The sequence below is a fragment of the Cebus imitator genome, unplaced genomic scaffold (assembly GCF_001604975.1).
Source record: "Cebus imitator isolate Cc_AM_T3 unplaced genomic scaffold, Cebus_imitator-1.0 Scaffold181, whole genome shotgun sequence".
Lineage (NCBI taxonomy): Eukaryota > Metazoa > Chordata > Mammalia > Primates > Cebidae > Cebus > Cebus imitator.
Window position 1 is genome coordinate 920,345 of NW_016107496.1, and position 17,655 is coordinate 937,999.

The window sequence follows — 17,655 nt, forward strand, 5'->3', positions numbered from 1 at the left end:
GCTGGGTGTCAGGACCTGCAAAACGGTAATCCCAATCCCTCTTCCTCTATCTGTCCCAAACCACTTCCCTGCACCTTGCTCCCGTGCCCCATACTCACTGATAACTCCCTGAGCAAAAGTGGGCGGGTTGGGACGAGGCTGGGAGGGATCACCAGCACTATGCTCCTGCAATGAGAGAGGCTGTTAAAGGGTCATTGTTCCCTGCCAGGCCCTAAGAAGGGTGGCCCAATGGCAGAAAACACAAGTTCCTACTCCCACTTGACCACTTACCTGGCCACTCCCAGCTGCCACATGGTTCTGCAGATCACTGCCAGGTCCCCCCGAGAGCCTCTGAGCTAGCAGAGACACTTGTTGCCTGCAGTCCACCAAAGCACAGAGGGTAAGTGTTGGCAATGAAAAAGTTGGAAAGCAAAGATGTGGGACAAGTGGGGAGGAGGGCCAAGAAGGGGTGTGACTGGGAAAGAAAAGGGCCATCCATCCCCATTCCAGCCCTGAGTCTTACCTGTTCATACCAGGTGCCACCCCAATGCTGCCTTGAGCCATCACTTTCTTGATGCCTTTCAAAGCCACCATCTTGGCCTTTGCAATGGGATCAATGATATCTTCTGCAGCAAATTTGTCCAGGTCTGGAGAGGGAAGAACCAAGTGAGCTGGGTTATGGAGCCAATGCTCCACTGAATATCTGAGATTCCTTTCAACATCCTGACCTCCACCAAGCCAGGCAGAACAATGGCATGACAAGGCAGAAAGGCCACTGAATTAGGAGCCAGTCTGCCTGGGTGAATCAGCTCTATTATTCACAGGATATGTGGTCCTGTTTTTACTTGCACTGTGCTAGGAAAAGGGGCTCCATAAAAATTTGTTGAGTCAATCTGTGTTATTTCACCTCAGTTTACCCTTTAATTTGGTAGAGATGATGATCTCTACTCCATCTACCTCATAGAGGTGTTGAGAGGATCAAATGTGACAAGAATATAACTATATTTTATGACTTGGAAAGCATTCTTCAAATACAATGTTCTTAGTGCAACTAGCACATCTCAAGAACCCAAGACGCTGGCACTGTTGCAAAGCCCTAGATGCCAGAGCTGTTTTGGGTACCACATGCATCACCTGTAGTCCACTCTCCTGTCTGTCTAAACTGCTGGGCAAAAAAGAAGAAACAAACCACTACCAAAAACTTAAGTCTTCCTAAAATCCTACACTTTGCATATTTCTCCACTGCTCAGAAAACTTAACTGAGCTCCCACTTTCTATTTTTTTTTTTTAAGACAAATCTTGCTGTTATCACCCAGGTTGGAGTGCAATGGCACAATTTTGGTTCACTGCAACCTCTGCCTCCTGGGTTCAAGCGATTCTCCTGCCTCAGCCTCCCGAGTAGCTGGGATTACAGGCACCCGCCACCATGCCCAGCTAATTTTTGTATCTGTAGTAAAGATGGGGTTTTACCGTATTGGCCAGGCTAGTCTTGAACTCCTGACCTCAGGTGATCCACCCAGCTTGGCCTTCCAAAGTGCTGGGACTACAGGAGTGAGCCACTGCGCCCAGCTAGAGCTCCCACTTTCTAAAGGACTAACCAAACTCCCTCTCCTGGAATTCTGAGGCAGTAAACAGTTAAGAGGAGTACCGACCAGGCTTCAGATCTAGTTCTGCTAGCTGCTGCGTAATCTTGGACAAGTTACTTAACCTCCACATCTGTTTCCTCTTCTGTAATCAAAGATAATAACAATACCTACTTAATGAGTCTGCTGTAATTATTAAATTGGACAAAAAGTGCAAAGTGCTCAGTAAACTACTTGGCAAATAGTAATTACTCAATAAATGCTATTATAATTTGAGGTATTTTCCAATCTGGCCCCAACCTTACCTCACCAAAATTATGTCACTTACTTCACACTCAACAGTCTACTCCAGCCTAACCATTTCACCTACTGTTCTTGAAACATACATAGGTTTTCCCGCCATCACAGCCTCACCGAACTTTTTCATCTATCCCACCTGCTTTTTTTTTTTTTTTGACAGTCTTGCTCTGTTGCCCAGGCTGGAGTGCAGTGGTGCGATTTTGGCTCACTACAACCTCTGCCTCCTGGGTTCAAGTGATTCTCCTGCCTCAGCCTCTCGAGTAGCTAGGACTATAGGTGTGCACCACCACACCCAGCTAATTTCTATATCTTTAGTAGAGATAGGGTTTCACCATCTTGGCCAGGCTGGTCTTGATATCAAGTCATCCGCCCATCTCGGCCTCCCAAAATGCTGGGATTACAGGCGTGAGCCACCGCGCCAGGCCTCAACTGCTTTTATTTGCACTTCTTTTCAATTCCTAAGCTTTCAATTTCACCACAGCTACAAAGACTCTGCTAATTAGGCTTCATACATTCATTCAATTTATTCAAACATCTGCTATATGCCTCCTATATGACAGCAACTGTTCTCTCTCTTCTTAAAAGCTAGTGTTTCTGCCTCTACCACTAGTATGTTATTCAGCCAAAGTTCTTTGTGTCTCATCTTAACTAGGGATTATTTTAGGTCTCTAGCCTCAGTGCCCATTTAATGATAACAATGATCACCCTGAGTAACTTGGCTATGTTACCAGCCGAGGTTACCTGTATCTGGAAAGAAGCTGTTTGCCAGCTGCTGCTGCATTGCCAGTTGCTGGGGCTTCATGCACATGGAAGGTGGCATGGTGCCCATGGGCTTCTGTGATAGCACTGGCTGTGAGCTCTGCTGGGGTACCAAGCCTGCCTGCCCTCCGTGCTGCCCACTCAGCATATGCCCTTGATTGGACACCATAGCCACGGATGGGGCCAGGCGCTGCTGGAGGGCATGAGCTGGTGGCTGGGTGGGCATCAGTGGTTGAGCCAAGCCTGGCTGTCGGGCACCTCCAAGACCCAGGGAAAGCTGCTGTTGGGACCCAGCCAAACTGGGAGAAGAGCCCTCATGTGGCAAAGACATGGCCTGGGCAGGGCCTGGTGTAGATAGTAGGGAATGCTGCTGATGCTGCTGCTGCTGCTGCTGCTGCTGCTGCTGCTGCTGCTGTTGCTGCTGTTGCTGAACAGGCTGCAACTGTGCTGAAAGCTGCTGCTTCTTCTGCAGCTCCTTCTTCTCATGCTCCAACAGGTCCTCAATGAGCAGGGGCAACTCGCTGGCTACCAGTGAGCTCTCCATCTTGTCTAGCTCATCCCCAGATGCTGTAGGTTCGCCAGGCAAGGTCAGGGCCCCACTCTCGAGCTCAAACTTTTCCAGCAGGGAGGATCCTCCTGGGCCACTCAATGGGCTGGGGGTCAGCAGGTGAGCTGGTGGTCCTCCTGTGGCCCCAAAGGAGCCCTTCTCAGCTGTGTGCCCACTGCTAGAAAATGGCCCTGTGCCCATCCGGGTATCCCGGCTGTTCATCACGCTCTGTCCTGGCTTCAGCCCCAAGCCAAGGGAATTGGCAGCAGGTGCAGGCTCTACCTTGGGGGTAGCAATGGTGAACTGACAAGGGGAAGGGTGGCGTCCACCCTCCTCCACCTTGGGCTTCACCTCAGGGAGCACAGATGCCAGGCGGGGCTCAGAGGCATCAGCAGCAGTGGGAGGGCGCTCCTCAGGGCCCAAGGGTCCTGGCTCCACCCCCTGCAGCAGGGCCTCCCGTTCAGCCTTCTCATTAGCTGATTCCACCAGCCTCAGGTGCTCATTGAAGATGTCCTTCTTGTCCCCAGTGTCCAGCTCAGGATCAGTATACGCCAGCAGGTCAAACTCGTCTCCATTGAGCAGGTCATCCAAGTGGGGGTCATTGGTCTCCAGGTTTTCTAGGGTGCCCAGTTCATCATCACCCTTGGCCACATCCACACCCAGACCTAGGTGAGCAAGCTCTTCATCATCCTCTAGGGCCTTGTGGGCATCAAAATCATCATCCAGCTCAGGATCTTCACAGGGCAACTTCCCAGCTTCCAGGGCCAGAGGAGGGGGGCGGCCAAGCTCTGTGCTTGAGGGGGGCCGGGTGACCAGCTCCAAGCCAGTTGGCAGGGTAGGACCTTTGGTATGAGGTGTTGGATGGAGGCTGCTGTTCAATTCAGGGGCCGGTGGGCCTGAGGGTTTCTGTGGGGGAAGACCTGATACCGCCAGGCCCCGAAGCCCTTCAGAAGCCAGTCGGTGGGGGTCCTCACTTACAGGGTAAAAACGAGGTCTCTGAGGTGGGCCCTGACCAGGAAACTGAGTTCCCCCAGGTCCCAGTCCCTTCTGTACATTGTGCCGCAGCTCAATGAACTGGGCAGGACCAGCTGGACCAGGCACTGGCTCACCAGGGCCTGGCAGGCGGGTGGGAATTCCTGTCAAGGGGGAACCTAGGGCTTGGCGGCCAAGTTCAGGTCCAGGAGTTGATGGAAAGCGAGTTGACATAGCAAATCGCATGGAGGTTGCTGCTGTTGCCTGTTGCTGCTGCCACAGTTGTTGCTGTTGCTGCTGTAAGGGCAGGGACCCAGGATAGGGTGCTCGCTGATAGAAAGCTTGGGAGCCTCCTACCAGTTGCCTGAAAGAATACACAGTAGTCAGTAAGATGAAATCAGATGAAAAGTAGCAAGAACACAGGCTTAGGGCAGTGAGGAAGGATAGAATTAATGTAATGAAGGGGAAAGGAAGGAGGAAGAAGAGAAAGTGATATCGGAAAAGGATTAGTGAGACAGGAAAATCACAGCAGTATGCAACAGTGATAAAATCCATCCCCCTTAGTTTACCCCCAGGGAACCTCTCGGAGACTCACCGGCTGTTCACATCCATAGAGGAAGGCGTGGCTGGTGGAGGTGGCCGGGAGAGTCGGTCATCGCTAGGGAAGGACCCTGGCCCCAGAATGGGGCCACTCAGCTTGTTTTGAGGCAACCCCACAAGGCTGCTCTTGTCCTACAAGAGACAAGGCAGATGAAGGTGGGGCAACCTTCAATATTCTGGCCCCACTATCCCTTGCCACTCTACCTACCTGTGATCCAGCAAAGGGGGTCTGGCCTCGATTCAGCTGCTCAAAGGCAGGGCTGCTGGGCTCAGCACTCCAGTTGCCTGGAGGCCCCACTGCTCCTGCAGCTGCTGCAGCTGTTTCCTTCTCCTGCCGCAGGGTGTTGCGCTGGATCTGCTGCCGAATCAGCAGCTCTCGTAGTCGCTGGCGCTGTGCAGAAAACACAGAAGTGGAATAAGCCCATTCTACTCCAATCATGCGGCTGACCCAGAGACAGGAGCGATATGAAGGGCGTAGTTCCAGGGAGTCAACTTACCTGCCGTTGCTTCTCCAGCTCTGTCTGGCTAAGGCCGGACATGCCTGGGTCCTGGGTACCTGGTAGTTCAGGTGTCGCCAAAGAGCTACCAATTCCAGCCCCTGGGTCTTCTCGCTTTTCGACAGGAGAGGTGATGCCTGATCGCTGTGAGGCTCCATGGGACAGGTAGGGGAGGGATCCGTCGGGTACAGGTGGTGGCAGAACTGACGGGGGGCGGAGCGGGGACAGCCCATAGCTCTCCCCTGTGGACCCGCTGCTGGGCCCCAGGGGGCTGCCCGATGGGTGGAAGTTCCCTGTGGCTACTGTGTAGTTTGTGCTTTGAGGCTTGCTCAAGGTGGGGCCGGGCCCAAAATGGCTGTTGATCCCATGGGGTGGCGGGAGACCAGGCTGAGGGACAGGGGGCTTTAGGGAAGGTTCCCCTACCGCCTGAGGGAAAGTGAAACGCATGGGAGAAGGGGTGCCCACAAATGCGCCCGTCCCAGGGGACCGGACAAAATTGGGGGGCTGCCCACTTGGGACCTTGGCATGGAGCTCACCTGCTGGCCCCGAGGGTAGCGCTGCTGGGAAACCCCCAGCCCCCAGCGGAGTGTGGGCTAGAGACCCAGCCTTAAAGGCAACTTCAGGGGGCTGGGGTCGGGGTGGCTTATGCAATGGGGCAAACGGGTCATGGGACTGAGGGCGTGAAGGTGGGCGAGAATATGGGTCAGGGGACTGGAAGCGAGGGGTAACGGGGGACGGGCAGAAAGCTTCAGCAGACAGAGGACGCGGTGTCAGTGGAGACTGGGAGCTGGACTGGGACTGAGGACTGGCAGGCACTCGGGAGAAAGGGTCAGAGGGCAATGAGCGAGGGGGCAGAGCACAGCAGCTCTCAGGGGGTGGAGGCTGGGGCCGAGGGGTCAATGGGGGCTGGGCATAGGGGTCAGGGAAGGAGCCAGGGCGAAAGATGTCTGGGTGACTTGGAGGGGAAGGGACCAAAGCCTGGGCAGGGGGTGGCTCCTGAGGCCTTAGGCCCAAGCCCGGGCTCTGGGGCTCTACCTGAGATGCCCGAGGGGTCAGGGGGGCTTTGAAGACATCAGGTGTCTTTAACTCCAGGCCACCCAGGTGGGGGCCTGAGGAGGGTGAGTCAACAAAGCCCAGGTTTGGGGGCCCATAGCTAGGAGAAGATGCCCCAAGCTCTTCCTTCTTTACCTCGAGAGCCTTCCGGGACTCCCCAAAAGGTGGGGGTGAGAGCAGGGGCTCGGAAGCCTTGCCTCCCCCTACCCCAGGGCTCTCAGGCACAGCCAGATTATCCAGCGAGGGGCAGCGGGGTTTGAGGAAGGGGTCAGGTGTGGAGGGCTGGTGTCGGGGGGTGCCAGGTGGGGTAGTGTGGAATTCCCCTGGCTGACCAGTCCCAGGACGAGATGAGTTGCCCAGCATTGGGGGCTGCACAGGAGCCCCCGTCGGACTAGGATAGTGGGGATAGGTGGGTGGTGCTGTGGGGAAGCGGGGCTCCAGGGCATAGGCGGGGGCCAGTCCAAAGGGGTCCTGCGAAGGCACTTGGGCGGGCACCTGGGGTGGGAGCTTGAGGAAGAGCTCACCAGGCGAGTCAGGGCCGGGCACCGAGCCCGCCGGCGGCTTCAGGAACCCGTCCGCAGAGGTAGACAAGCCGGCGGGGGCAGTGGGGCTGCCAATGAAAATGGTGGGGGCAGCGGCGGGGGGCGGGCTGCCCAGTGCCCCTGGCTGGGGGGGAATGCGGAGATGTAGGGCTGGTCGGTCAGTCTTACGGGCTATGTCGCCCACCTTGGTCTGCTTGTTGATCTGGCTCTCAGCCTGCTATAGGGGGAGACCAGGCACAGACCAGTCAGGCTGCTGCAGGCAAGTCCCATGTCCCTTCACCCTCAAGAGAAGCCACCCATTAGAGGACTGCTATGCCCCGGCCCAGCCCCACTCACCTTCTGCACCTTGTTGATGCGGTGAGCTGCCCGGTTATCTTTGGCCTTTTGCTGAGGGATATGGGACACAGCCTTAGGGCCTGGTGCTCAGCCTCATGCCCCGCCCCCAATGCTGTACAGTGTTTTCACACTCCCTACCCAAAAGCTGATCCCTTCTGGCCCAGCTGCTTTAAGAGTGGGGAGTGGAAAGAACTGAGGTAAATTACTCAAAGATCCCTCCCTCCCTCTCAGTTCTCATGCTGACCCATGCTCCTTTCTGTCTCACCAGGTAGGGGGCTTTATCTGCTGCTGGAACCTTTCTCCAGAGCTTCATGATTTGTTTGCAACGGCTTGACCAGTCTGGAGGGCAGAGAGGGTGAGTCAGAGGAGACTTGGCAGATGACCCTTCCACCTGCCATGTTGCCAGGCTGTCTCCTTTGCCCTTGTCCCACAAGTACCTGGGTAATCTTGCTTGAGATTAGGAAAATTAATGTTGGCATAGAGCACGGGCGAGATGGTGGACAGCTGGCCCAACTCCTCATCCTTCTCCCAGCGCTGAAGACTCCGCTGGTTATAGGAGAGTCCGTCGCCCTCACCCTCTGTGGTGGGGGTTGTGGGAGTGGAGGGCGTGGTGCCGCCTGAGCCTGTCCAGGGGCTGTCTGGCTCACCGGGTTCCGGGCTAAAGAAGCCCCCGCGCTCCCTGGGGCGCAGGGGCAGAGAGTCACAGGGGGCAGAGATGCCAAGTCCCACCCCAGACAAACTGCCCAGAGCCCCAGGCCACTGCCCTGCCCCCAAAGAGGAGGACCACTAACAAGGGAACGGGGAGGACAAGGGAAGTGCTGCTGGAGTCCGAGGGAGGCGAGGCATGAACTCAGATGGAGGGAAAGGACAACAGGAACTGCCCATGAAGGTTACGCAGAGACACCAACCTAGAATCCAGGAACGGGGACTGGCAGAGGCCTGGGTAGGAGTCCATTGGGCTGCTGGAGGGGAGACATCCCAAAGGGAGTCCACCTACAAGACGGACAGGATCAGAGAAAAGAGAACAACTGGCCCATCCTGGAGGCAAGCTTGGTCATGCCAGTCTTCAGACCACTCCCACCCGTATCACCTTGAAGAAAGGGCCTCTGCAGTGGCGTACGGCTGCCTTCTAGACCAGGGGTTCCACAACCCAGATGCTGCTCTCGTTCAGAGCCCAGAACATCCTTGAAGAGTTGCTGCAGGTCCTTGGATTCCATCTTGGGCAGTTCTGTGGGGGAATGAAGGACACTGTTGAGGAAGACTGAGAAGTTCAGGTGACACCACAGGTCTACAAATGGTCAAGGCCAGGGAAGGTGCCCAGGATTCTGCACCAGAGAAGCTGTACAGATCACAGTTCCACCGATAGGACCTTCTCCTTTGCCCACAGAAAACCCTTAAACACAAAGAGGTGTGGGTCACAGTCTCACCTTCTGTGGAAATCCTGTCTAAGTCAGAGCTAAGCATCCCTTCACCTGGGGTGCCTGGTTTCTCAGGGTCACTGGGCACTGGGGATGCCTTCACACCCCCATCCTCAGGTCCTGTAAATGCCAGGAGAAACCCATGGGTCAAGGCCAGCATGGAGGTACCATACTGGCCACTCTGAACCACAGAGGACCATGGGACAGTTTCCAGCCTCCAACCCTGACAATATTCAGAGGCATGGCAGAGTGACAGAGGCAAGGCCAAGACAGGACACAGTACCCCCGGCAGCCCTCACCTGGTGTATCAGCCTTGCCTTCGAGGCCACGGGATTCTTCATCTGCAATATCTGGACCATCATCTCCTATGAGCAAGATTCCCGCCTCCAATCAGAGATGTCCTGCATCTGATGCCCAGAACAGGTTCCCAGCTCCCACAGCCCTATAGGCCAGGACCCGTGACCCCACCCTTGACTCCTGGAGGCCAGTTCATTTCCCATCAAATAACTTACCAGCTCCTAATCCAGAAGGAAGTTGGATTCTCTCAGACCACTCACTCCCACATAACTAACCTTTCTGCGAGGTGGGGAGCTCCTTCCTTTCTGAGCCTCCCTCTCCCTTGGCTTTTGGGGTTCCTAGTCCAAAGCCTGGCCGGCCCATCCCAACTGCAAAAAGGGCCTTACGGCTCAGGTCCAGCAGCTCCTTCCCAAAGAAGGCTTCCTGTGGGGAGTCAAGGAGAAACAGGCTTCTTCATGCCCTGCAAGGCGCAGACACCTCCATCACTGCTTGGAGCCTGAGACCCACCTGCAGGTAGGCAGGGAACATGTCCTCCAGTTTGCTTTTCTTGCGCCCTCGCCGCTGTTGCTTCTTCTTCTCATCCCCTTCAGCTAAGCTCTGCTCCACAGCACCCTCTGCAGGCACATCAGCAGGTGTCACTGTGGACAGAACAACAAGTGTCAGATTCTGGGGGCTGAGAGCATGATGCTCCCAACAGCATGTCACCCAAGCGTGACACTTTGTGCCTACTCTCTCCCACAACATCAGCTGGGTCCACCACCCTCTTGGCCCTTTCAATGAGTCCATCCCCTGGGTCTCTCTGGCATTGCCCCACCTTCTCCCAGGCCCCACTGGTGCCCTCACCCGTCTCACCCTCGTCGGGCTGCCCATCCCCACTCAACACCTCCGCCTGTGCAGCAGGCCCCTTTTTCATGCGCGTGTGGGATTTCCGCTGTCGCACCATGAAACCACCAATGCCTATGAGGAGGCAGAGCTGCAGATGAGAAGCTGCTGGGGGACCTAGTGAGCTGCCCCGCACCACCCCACCACCCTACCACCCCATCCCAGGTCCTCACCAGGCCGATAGGGTTTACGCTTGCGTTTTTTGCTTTCCTCGGTCTCCTCTTTGCCAGCCTCCACATCAGGGCTGACAGGGCCCTCCAGTTTAATTTCACACTCCATGTGCTCCACACCACCTGCGTATGGTGACAGAAGAGATGGCGGCAGGTCAGAACTACAGGCATCCCCCTTTCTTTTTGAGACGAAGTCTCGCTCCTTTGCCCAGGCTGGAGTACAGTGGCACAATCTTGGCTCACTGCAACCGCTCCCTCCCAGGTTCAAGTGATTCTCCTGCCTCAGCCTCCTGAGTAGCTGGGACTACAGGCACGTGCCACCACACCCAGCTAATTTTTTGTATTTTTTTTTTTAAGTAGAGATTTTTTAGTAGGGTTTCACTGTGTTAGCCAAGATGGTCTCAATCTCCTGACCTTGTGATCCACCCACCTCGGCCTCCTAAAGTGCTGGGATTACCGGTGTGAGCCACCACGTCCAGCCCTTTGGGCCCTTTTAACCTTGTCACCCTTCCACTAAGGGAGCTGAGTACCTTGCCACAAAGCCACCTGGACAAAACCAGCAGTGCTTAAGGGTTACTGTGAGCGGCAACGCAGCCCCCACCCAACATCTCACTCCCAAAGGCGCGCTCCCACTACTCTGCCGCTCCCTAAGATTCCCCAAGCTAACCTTCACCCTTGAGCAGCTCATCGGTGTCCAGGTCCCCATCCTTCTTATCATCAGGGCCAAGGGCATCTGAGGGCTCAGAACCTTCCAACCCTGCCTCGCCTGGGAGGCCAAGCCGTCCTCGCCGCTGGCGCCGCTTGTGCAGTGGTGACATGGTCAGGTTACGCAGCACAGCCATGCCAGTTTCCGTCAGCCACACACCTTCGAAGCGAAAGTACTGGGGCTCTGTATAAGAGGAAAGAGTGTGTGATCCCTGGATGGAAGCCCCAGGGAAACCAGAACTGCAAGTTTCAACCTATGTCCTTAGCTGAGACAAAGGCAATGACAGAAAGTCCAGCCTAGGGTCTAAATGCTGGGGAGAAAAGGCCAAGGGTCACTGGCTGAGGCCTGAGTTCTCTGTCAGTGACCCAGGGAGATTCAGAGAGGAACTGTAACTCAGAAGCCTGCCTTTGCTCATGATTAACCCTAGGTTCACTAAATAGATTCTCTTGCTGTCTGGGGCTAGAAGGGCCCCTACTTGCTGAATGTCAGCACACAGTGTCCTAGATGCCAGTAACAGCGCCCATATCACAATGAAGGAGATGTCCCTGGCCCCTTTCACTGAGAAAAGAGCTGTGTTCTCTGAAGATGAAATTCTGGCAGTGAAAAGGCCATGGTGGCTGAGGAAAGAAACACTGCCTGGGAAGCTGGAGACCTCGGATCTAGTCATAACTTTGCCACTAACTTACTAGGTGACTTTAGGTAGGCCACTTAACTTCCCTGGGTCCGAGTTTCCTCCTCTTAAAATGAGGAAATGAAGCTGGGGGACTAGAGCTAGACTAGATGATGTCTGAGGTCTGATCTGGCTTTGGCATTCAAAATTTCTGTGACTCACCTGGCTCTTTCACCTTCATAGGCACCAACTCTGGAGGCGCAACAGGCACTGTGGTGAGAAGGACAAACCGAGGTGGCTGAGGCCCTGTCCCAAAGCAAGGTACCCCTGCCCTGACTCCTACCCCTACCCACCAGCTGGTACTCACCCACAGGCTTTACTACATAGGGCTGGCAGGAGACACAGTCAAAGCCTTCATCGGCTGCCTGTTCCACATCGTCCTCTGTGAAAAGGCTCTCACAGCCAGCATGCATCCACCTGGAGAACAGAGGCCGAGGGAGATGAGCATGGGCAATGTGAGGCCGGCAACAGGGCCGACGTGAGGGGAAAGAGATGTACTCACCGTTCACAGTGGCGGCACTGGATTAGTAGGTCCTCTTCCACATAAGGAGCATGACAGATAGGGCAGGTCACCAGGCTGGCACAGGGCCCACAGTGTGTGTAACTATTCTGCCATTCACAGTGGAAGCCAGGGGAGGCAGCCCCACACTGCATACAAGACACACACCTGGTAGGAGCAGAAAAACAGTCTTAACACCTACCCAAAGAACCCAGAAGTCCCCTCAATGGGAACCCCAGCCACCAGCCTGGCCTCCCAAACCCAGCCTCTGTCACGTACTCAACATCATATCCACTTTAACATCCCAAGGCCCCAGGCTCCACTGAAGATCCCAGTCTCCTTACCACTTGCACTTCCAGCCGCCCTTAGGCACAGTGAGCAGTGGGGGGTCCAGGCAGTATGTGTGGTAGCTAATGTCACAGTCATCACAGAGCAGCAGGCGTGAGGGGTCGGAGGCCTGGCCGCACACCTCACACACAATACACTCCACACAACGCCAGCCCTTGAGCAGCATCACCTTAGTGATCTGGGGCAGAAGACGGGAATTTCACAGAATGTAAGGTGGAAAGGAGTTAGAACTTTTTTTGTTGTTTTTATTGTGAGACGGAGTTTTACTCTTGTTGCCCAGGCTGGAATGCCATGGCACAATCTCGGCTCACTGCAACTTCCACCTCCTAAGTACAAGCACTTCTCCTGCCTCAGCCTCCCAAGTAGCTAGGATTACAGGCATGTGTCACCATGCCTGGCTCCTTTTTTTTTGTATTTAGTAGAGATGAGGTTTCACCATGTTAGTCAGGCTGGTGGTGAACTCCTGACCTCAGATGATCCACCCACCTCAGTCTCCCGAAGTGCTGGGATTACATGCATGTACCACAGCGCCCAGTCTAGGAGGTGGGACTTCTAAGGGTAAGGCTGGAACAACTCCAATGCAGAGACCAGGCCTCCATTTGAGCACAGGGAGACTCATGCAGAGCACCCTTATCCCCAAAACAGTGGCTCTAAACTTAGGCTCCCAACAATCTCTGCTGATCAGAGAAGAGCTGCACTAGCCACTGACACATTATGAATAGCATACCAATCTTTCCACTAGCCAAGCCCCTCAAAAGAGACTGTGGACAGAATTAGGTCCCCCAGTTTTTCTTTTTCGAGATGGATCTCACTCCATCGCCTAGGCTGGAGTGCAGTGGTGCAATCTCGGTTCACTGCAACCTCTGCCTCCCAGGTTCCAGCAATTCTCCTACCTCAGCCTCCTGAGTACCTGGGATTACAGGTGCCCGCCACCACGCCTGGCTAATTTTGTATTTTTAGTAGAGATGGGGTTTCACCATGTTGGCCATGCTGGTCTTGAACTCCTGACCTCAGGTGATCTGCCTGCCTAGGCCTCCCAAAGTGCTGGGATTACAGGTGTGTCCACCAGGCCGGGCCTCCCCCAAATATTATTGAACATTTATAACTCACTATTGCTGCTAGTTAGTAAATATTAGCAATAGACAAGTCATAAATATTAATGAAAACCCCAAAATAACTGATCATGCGTAGGTCAAAAACACTGCTTTCTCTTTGTGAACATGTACTTATAATTTATCTTCAGATTATATCATGTTTTTTACTAGTAAAGTTATCTCATATATACTTATATATGTGAATGACAAAAAAAGAAAGGTAATGTCTCAAAATACACATACAGATACATTTATATAAATTTTTTTTTTTTGAGACTGAGTCTTGCTCTATCACCCAGGTTAAAGTGCAGTGGAGTTATCACAGCTCACTATAGCTTTAATCTCCTGGGCTAAAGCAGTCCTCCCACCTCAGCCTCCTGAGTGCTGGGACTACGGGCACGCACTCCCATGCCTGGCTAATTTCTAATGGTTGTTAGTAGAGGTGCAGTCTATGTTGTCCAGGCTGGTCTTAAACTCCTGAACTCAAGCAACCTCCCACCTCAGCCTCCCAAAGTACTCTGATTGCAGGCGTGAGCCACCACGCCCAGCCAAGTTGTTTTATTTTTTACAATGGACTGAATTATATCAGCAAGTCAGGGTCTACCACAGAGAAACTATAAAGTCTACCGTGAGTTCCAAAGTACTCTTCCCCAAGAAAAGTTTGATAACCACCAGTGATTAATGAACAATATCCATGACCAATGGTCGCTTTAAGATGTGGTATGGCCAGGCAAGGAACTAGGGTAAGAAATAACTGACCCTATTCCCCAGTCTATACCTCTTGGGCCCTGAACTCACCTTGCTGTTGACACAGTAAGGGTGATAGCACTGAGAGCACTGCGAACACGCAAGGAGGTGGCCCTCTGCACCCCGGCCAAAGCTGCCACATACCACACACATGTCCTGGGGAAACACAAAGAAACTGGAATGTCCAACATCTCCCCATCCCACTCAGATTCAGCCTACTATGACACTACAACACTGATTTGAGACCAGAGAGTCAAGAACCCCATCCCACAGCATTAGGACACTGTAAGCTACCAAGGAACCCTGCTCCTTCCTAGGATGCCTAACTCACCTAATCAGGTCACTTGAATTTGTAAAGCCTGACATGGGCAAAGGCAAGAAGAAATTAAAGGATGATAAGATGGAGTAAAGACTGGTCAGGTGAGAATCACATATGTGACAAAATTCTATCAACTTGAAGATTTTTCAAGTAAGGACACATACAAGCTCCCTAAACTATAAACTTCAATAGGGCAAAGACCTTTTCACTGCAATTTCTCTAGCTCTTAGCTTAGTGCCAAGCTCAGAAGAAACACTCAAGAGAAATGTGATGGATGGACAAATAAACAACATGAGTAGAATTCATGGTCTGTTTTCTCATTAGCTGAGTATTCCCAGAAGCAGGTTCCCAGTTTTCCCCATCTATCCTCTCACCAAAACACACACATACACAACATTATGGCCTTGTCCTGGCCATAATGTTCAGTGTTCCAGGTCTCACTGTATGGTACCTGGTCTCACTGTATGGTACCTGCATTAGGACGAATTTGTCTGTGTTGGAGAAGAGAACCACGGTATTCTGCATGGTGTCATCATCTTCTTCCTCCTCCTCCTTACTGGGAGAGCTATCAATGTCAGCAACCTTATGGGCAGAGAGTTGTAGAAAGTGAGGCAGATAAATCTGCCCCCACCAAGCTATTTTCCTCTTTGGTGTTGGGGGAAAAGGGTGTCAACCCCTGGCTAAGATGAAGGCCAAAAGCCAGGAAAAAGAGACAGAACACCCCAGCTCCCAAATTGGGCCTCAGCCTGATAGCAGAGATTTCAGAAAAACCTGGGAGCCAAGTGGAGAGGAACACAGACATAGCCAGACAGGTCCCAGACGAGCAGGCAGGTAGGCAAGCATGCAAGCGACTGGCAGCACTCAGACGGTGCTAAAGCATGCTTGGGGGATGGGAGGAATAGGAGGCCTCTCCTTACTACCAGAGTCTCAATGGAAGAAGCAGTTGACTTTAGCCGGGCCCGTCCTCTACCACGTCCTCCATGGGCTCCTCCACGAGGCCGGCGTCTCCCTGGAAAACTACTGCTACGGCCCTGAGTGAAAGAAGGGAGCAATGACAGGAGCATGTCAAGGGCTAGTGTGTTGGGCTTACATGCTTAGACGGAACAAGTGACAAATGGACACAGTAAAACAGAGTAAAAACGGAACAAGTGACAAATGCCCAGGAGTCCCACTCAGGGCAGGGGAAAAGGCCAAGCTCCCCGATATTAACAAGTACATAGCTCTAGCCCAAACCCATTCTTCCCCTCCCAAGAGTGGCTGACATAGACAAGGAGAAAAAACAGTGGCTTAAAAGAAGCAAGTTTCTGGTCCCGATTCTATTACTGAGGAACCATGAATCTGGGCAAGTTATTTATCCCTTCAATATATTATTATTCTCCTTAATAAAATAATTGGTATAAAGGATTTCCAAGTCTAGTATTCAAAAAGCACGGTGAGAAGCTATCAGTGACACAGGACTGTACCTCTAACAGTGGCCTAGCGCTGATCACATGCAGCAGCTAGACAGCCCCTCACCTGTTTGATGCGGGAACGGGCTGGGGAGCTGCGTCGCCGCCCCTTCTCCCCATCAGCTTTGCCTCCACTGATAGCTGTCCCGGCATCACACAATAGTGAGTCATCAGTCTCTGGCAGTGAGTCGGTACAGAGCCGTAGGGAGCCCTCATCTCGGGCTGGACTAACATCCGTAGAGACCCCCAGCTCCATGGACAGGGAGCCACCCCCCTCTGGGTCAGGAGAGCCCAGGAGGGGCTCTGAGCCAGGAAAACTGGCACTGGCATCGCCCTGGCTCAGATTAGAGATCTCGTTAACGATGTCGGATTTGATGAGAGTGGGTGGTGTGGGGGCCACCGATGCACGTGGCTCTTCCTGTTCTTCACATGGTGAGCCCTGCCCTGCTGCCTGCTTGCATTCGGGGTAGACCTCCATAGGGGTCACAGGGGCCAGCTCCTCGGGGTCCGGGAGCACAGGGGAGCCTTTAAGTTCACTAGCCAAACTGCCAGGCGTCTGTCCAGCCTCTGGCTGTGAACCTGGAGCATCAGTCCCATCCAGAGGGGCTATGTCTTCCCCTAGGCCAGAGAAGTCATCCAGGGCTGGGGCAGGGCTGGGGGCGGGACAGGAAAGGTCGCCCATTGGGGAAGGGAGGGGACTGGTGGCACTGGGTTCCAAGGCTGGGCATTCAGGTTCTGGAACTTTCCCAGTATCCATTTCGTGTGACTCAGCCTCATCTGAGACCCCCACTGCCTTCCCTATGGGACTCAACGGGGAGGGAACAGACAGTGGCAGGGCAGGAGGGGAGCACTGGGAAGGAGGGGAGTTTTGAGGAGGCAGGGAATGCTGAAGGAGTGGTGAACACTGAGAGGGAAGGGGCTCCATCAGGATGAGAGAAGCCGGTCCCATTGGGGAGCCTGGGGATGGGGGAAGGATCATAGGGGGGACAGGCTCAGGGTCAGTGCAGTTAGCTTCTGGTGGAGGGCTGATAGGTGTCTCCAGGATGGGGGCAGCCAAGGGTGACTCAGGGTCACTGTCCCCTTTGGCACCAAAGGGGTACTCTAACTCCCTCAAAGGAGACAGGGCCGGTGGGGCCACAGCTGTGATAATGGGTGAGAGTGGAGGAGGAAGGGGATCTGGAAGAGAAAAAAAGAGGGGCTCTTAGATTAGACATGCCATGAAAAGTTGAAGAGTTATAGCTGTCCCAGGGTAAGAGAGTGCTAACATCCCCTTACCTGGTGGCATCAGCTGAGGCGACAAGGATGGCTCCCCAGACGGGGACAAGGGCAGCTCCTCAGGCAGAGGGGACAGAGGTGGTTCCCCAGGTTCAGACAGGGCCGGCTCTCCAAGCAAGGGAGATAAGGGTGGCTCCTCAGGTGGAGGGAACAAGGGCAACTCCTCAGGCACAGGGCATTGGCCTGGCTCCTCAGGGGGCTCTTCAGGCCGAGGGGACAGGGGTGGCTCCTCAGGCTGAGGGGACAGGTGCAGTTCCTCAGGCTGAGGGGACAGGTGCAGTTCCTCAGGCTGGGGGGACAGGCGTGGTTCCTCAGACTGGGAGGACAGGTGCGATTCCTCAGGCTGGGGAGACAAGCATGGCTCCTCAGGCACAGGAGACAGGTGTGGCTCCTCAGTCTGGGGGGACAGGCGTAATTCCTCAGGCTGAGGGGACAGATGTGGTCCCTCAGGCTGGAGAGATAAGTGTGGCTCCTCGGGCCGGGGGGATAGGCGTGGCTCCTCAGGCTGAGGGGACAGGTGCAGCTCCTCAGGCTGGGGGGACAGGTGCGGCTCCTCAGGCTGGGGGGACAGGTGCAGCTCCTCAGGCTGGGGGGACAGGTGCGGCTCCTCAGGC

General features: G+C 54.2%; 1 protein-coding gene across 8 annotated transcripts in view; it reads right to left on the minus strand.

Annotated features, from left to right (window-relative positions):
• KMT2D (lysine methyltransferase 2D) overlaps positions 1-17,655 on the minus strand; it is a 42,875-nt gene that overhangs the window by 15,535 nt on the left and 9,685 nt on the right. For 5 of the 8 annotated variants that reach the window (XM_037744676.1, XM_037744675.1, XM_037744674.1 and 2 more), the window contains exons 12-39: positions 17,042-17,540; positions 15,834-16,942; positions 15,236-15,349; positions 14,790-14,900; positions 14,051-14,155; positions 12,155-12,336; positions 11,814-11,978; positions 11,619-11,728; positions 11,474-11,521; positions 10,603-10,824; positions 9,939-10,058; positions 9,727-9,840; positions 9,391-9,521; positions 9,159-9,306; positions 8,886-8,951; positions 8,596-8,706; positions 8,259-8,396; positions 8,077-8,161; positions 7,606-7,847; positions 7,434-7,507; positions 7,169-7,219; positions 5,238-7,049; positions 4,949-5,131; positions 4,736-4,872; positions 2,604-4,504; positions 503-626; positions 271-355; positions 99-165 (exon numbers count right to left, since the gene is read on the minus strand). In XM_037744676.1, coding sequence (XP_037600604.1) covers positions 99-165; positions 271-355; positions 503-626; positions 2,604-4,504; positions 4,736-4,872; positions 4,949-5,131; positions 5,238-7,049; positions 7,169-7,219; positions 7,434-7,507; positions 7,606-7,847; positions 8,077-8,161; positions 8,259-8,396; positions 8,596-8,706; positions 8,886-8,951; positions 9,159-9,306; positions 9,391-9,521; positions 9,727-9,840; positions 9,939-10,058; positions 10,603-10,824; positions 11,474-11,521; positions 11,619-11,728; positions 11,814-11,978; positions 12,155-12,336; positions 14,051-14,155; positions 14,790-14,900; positions 15,236-15,349; positions 15,834-16,942; positions 17,042-17,540 — 8,254 coding nt within the window. The remainder of the gene's footprint in view (positions 1-98; positions 166-270; positions 356-502; positions 627-2,603; positions 4,505-4,735; positions 4,873-4,948; positions 5,132-5,237; positions 7,050-7,168; positions 7,220-7,433; positions 7,508-7,605; positions 7,848-8,076; positions 8,162-8,258; positions 8,397-8,595; positions 8,707-8,885; positions 8,952-9,158; positions 9,307-9,390; positions 9,522-9,726; positions 9,841-9,938; positions 10,059-10,602; positions 10,825-11,473; positions 11,522-11,618; positions 11,729-11,813; positions 11,979-12,154; positions 12,337-14,050; positions 14,156-14,789; positions 14,901-15,235; positions 15,350-15,833; positions 16,943-17,041; positions 17,541-17,655) is intronic. The other 3 variants (XM_017545716.2, XM_037744672.1, XM_017545717.2) reach the window with 3 other exon arrangements.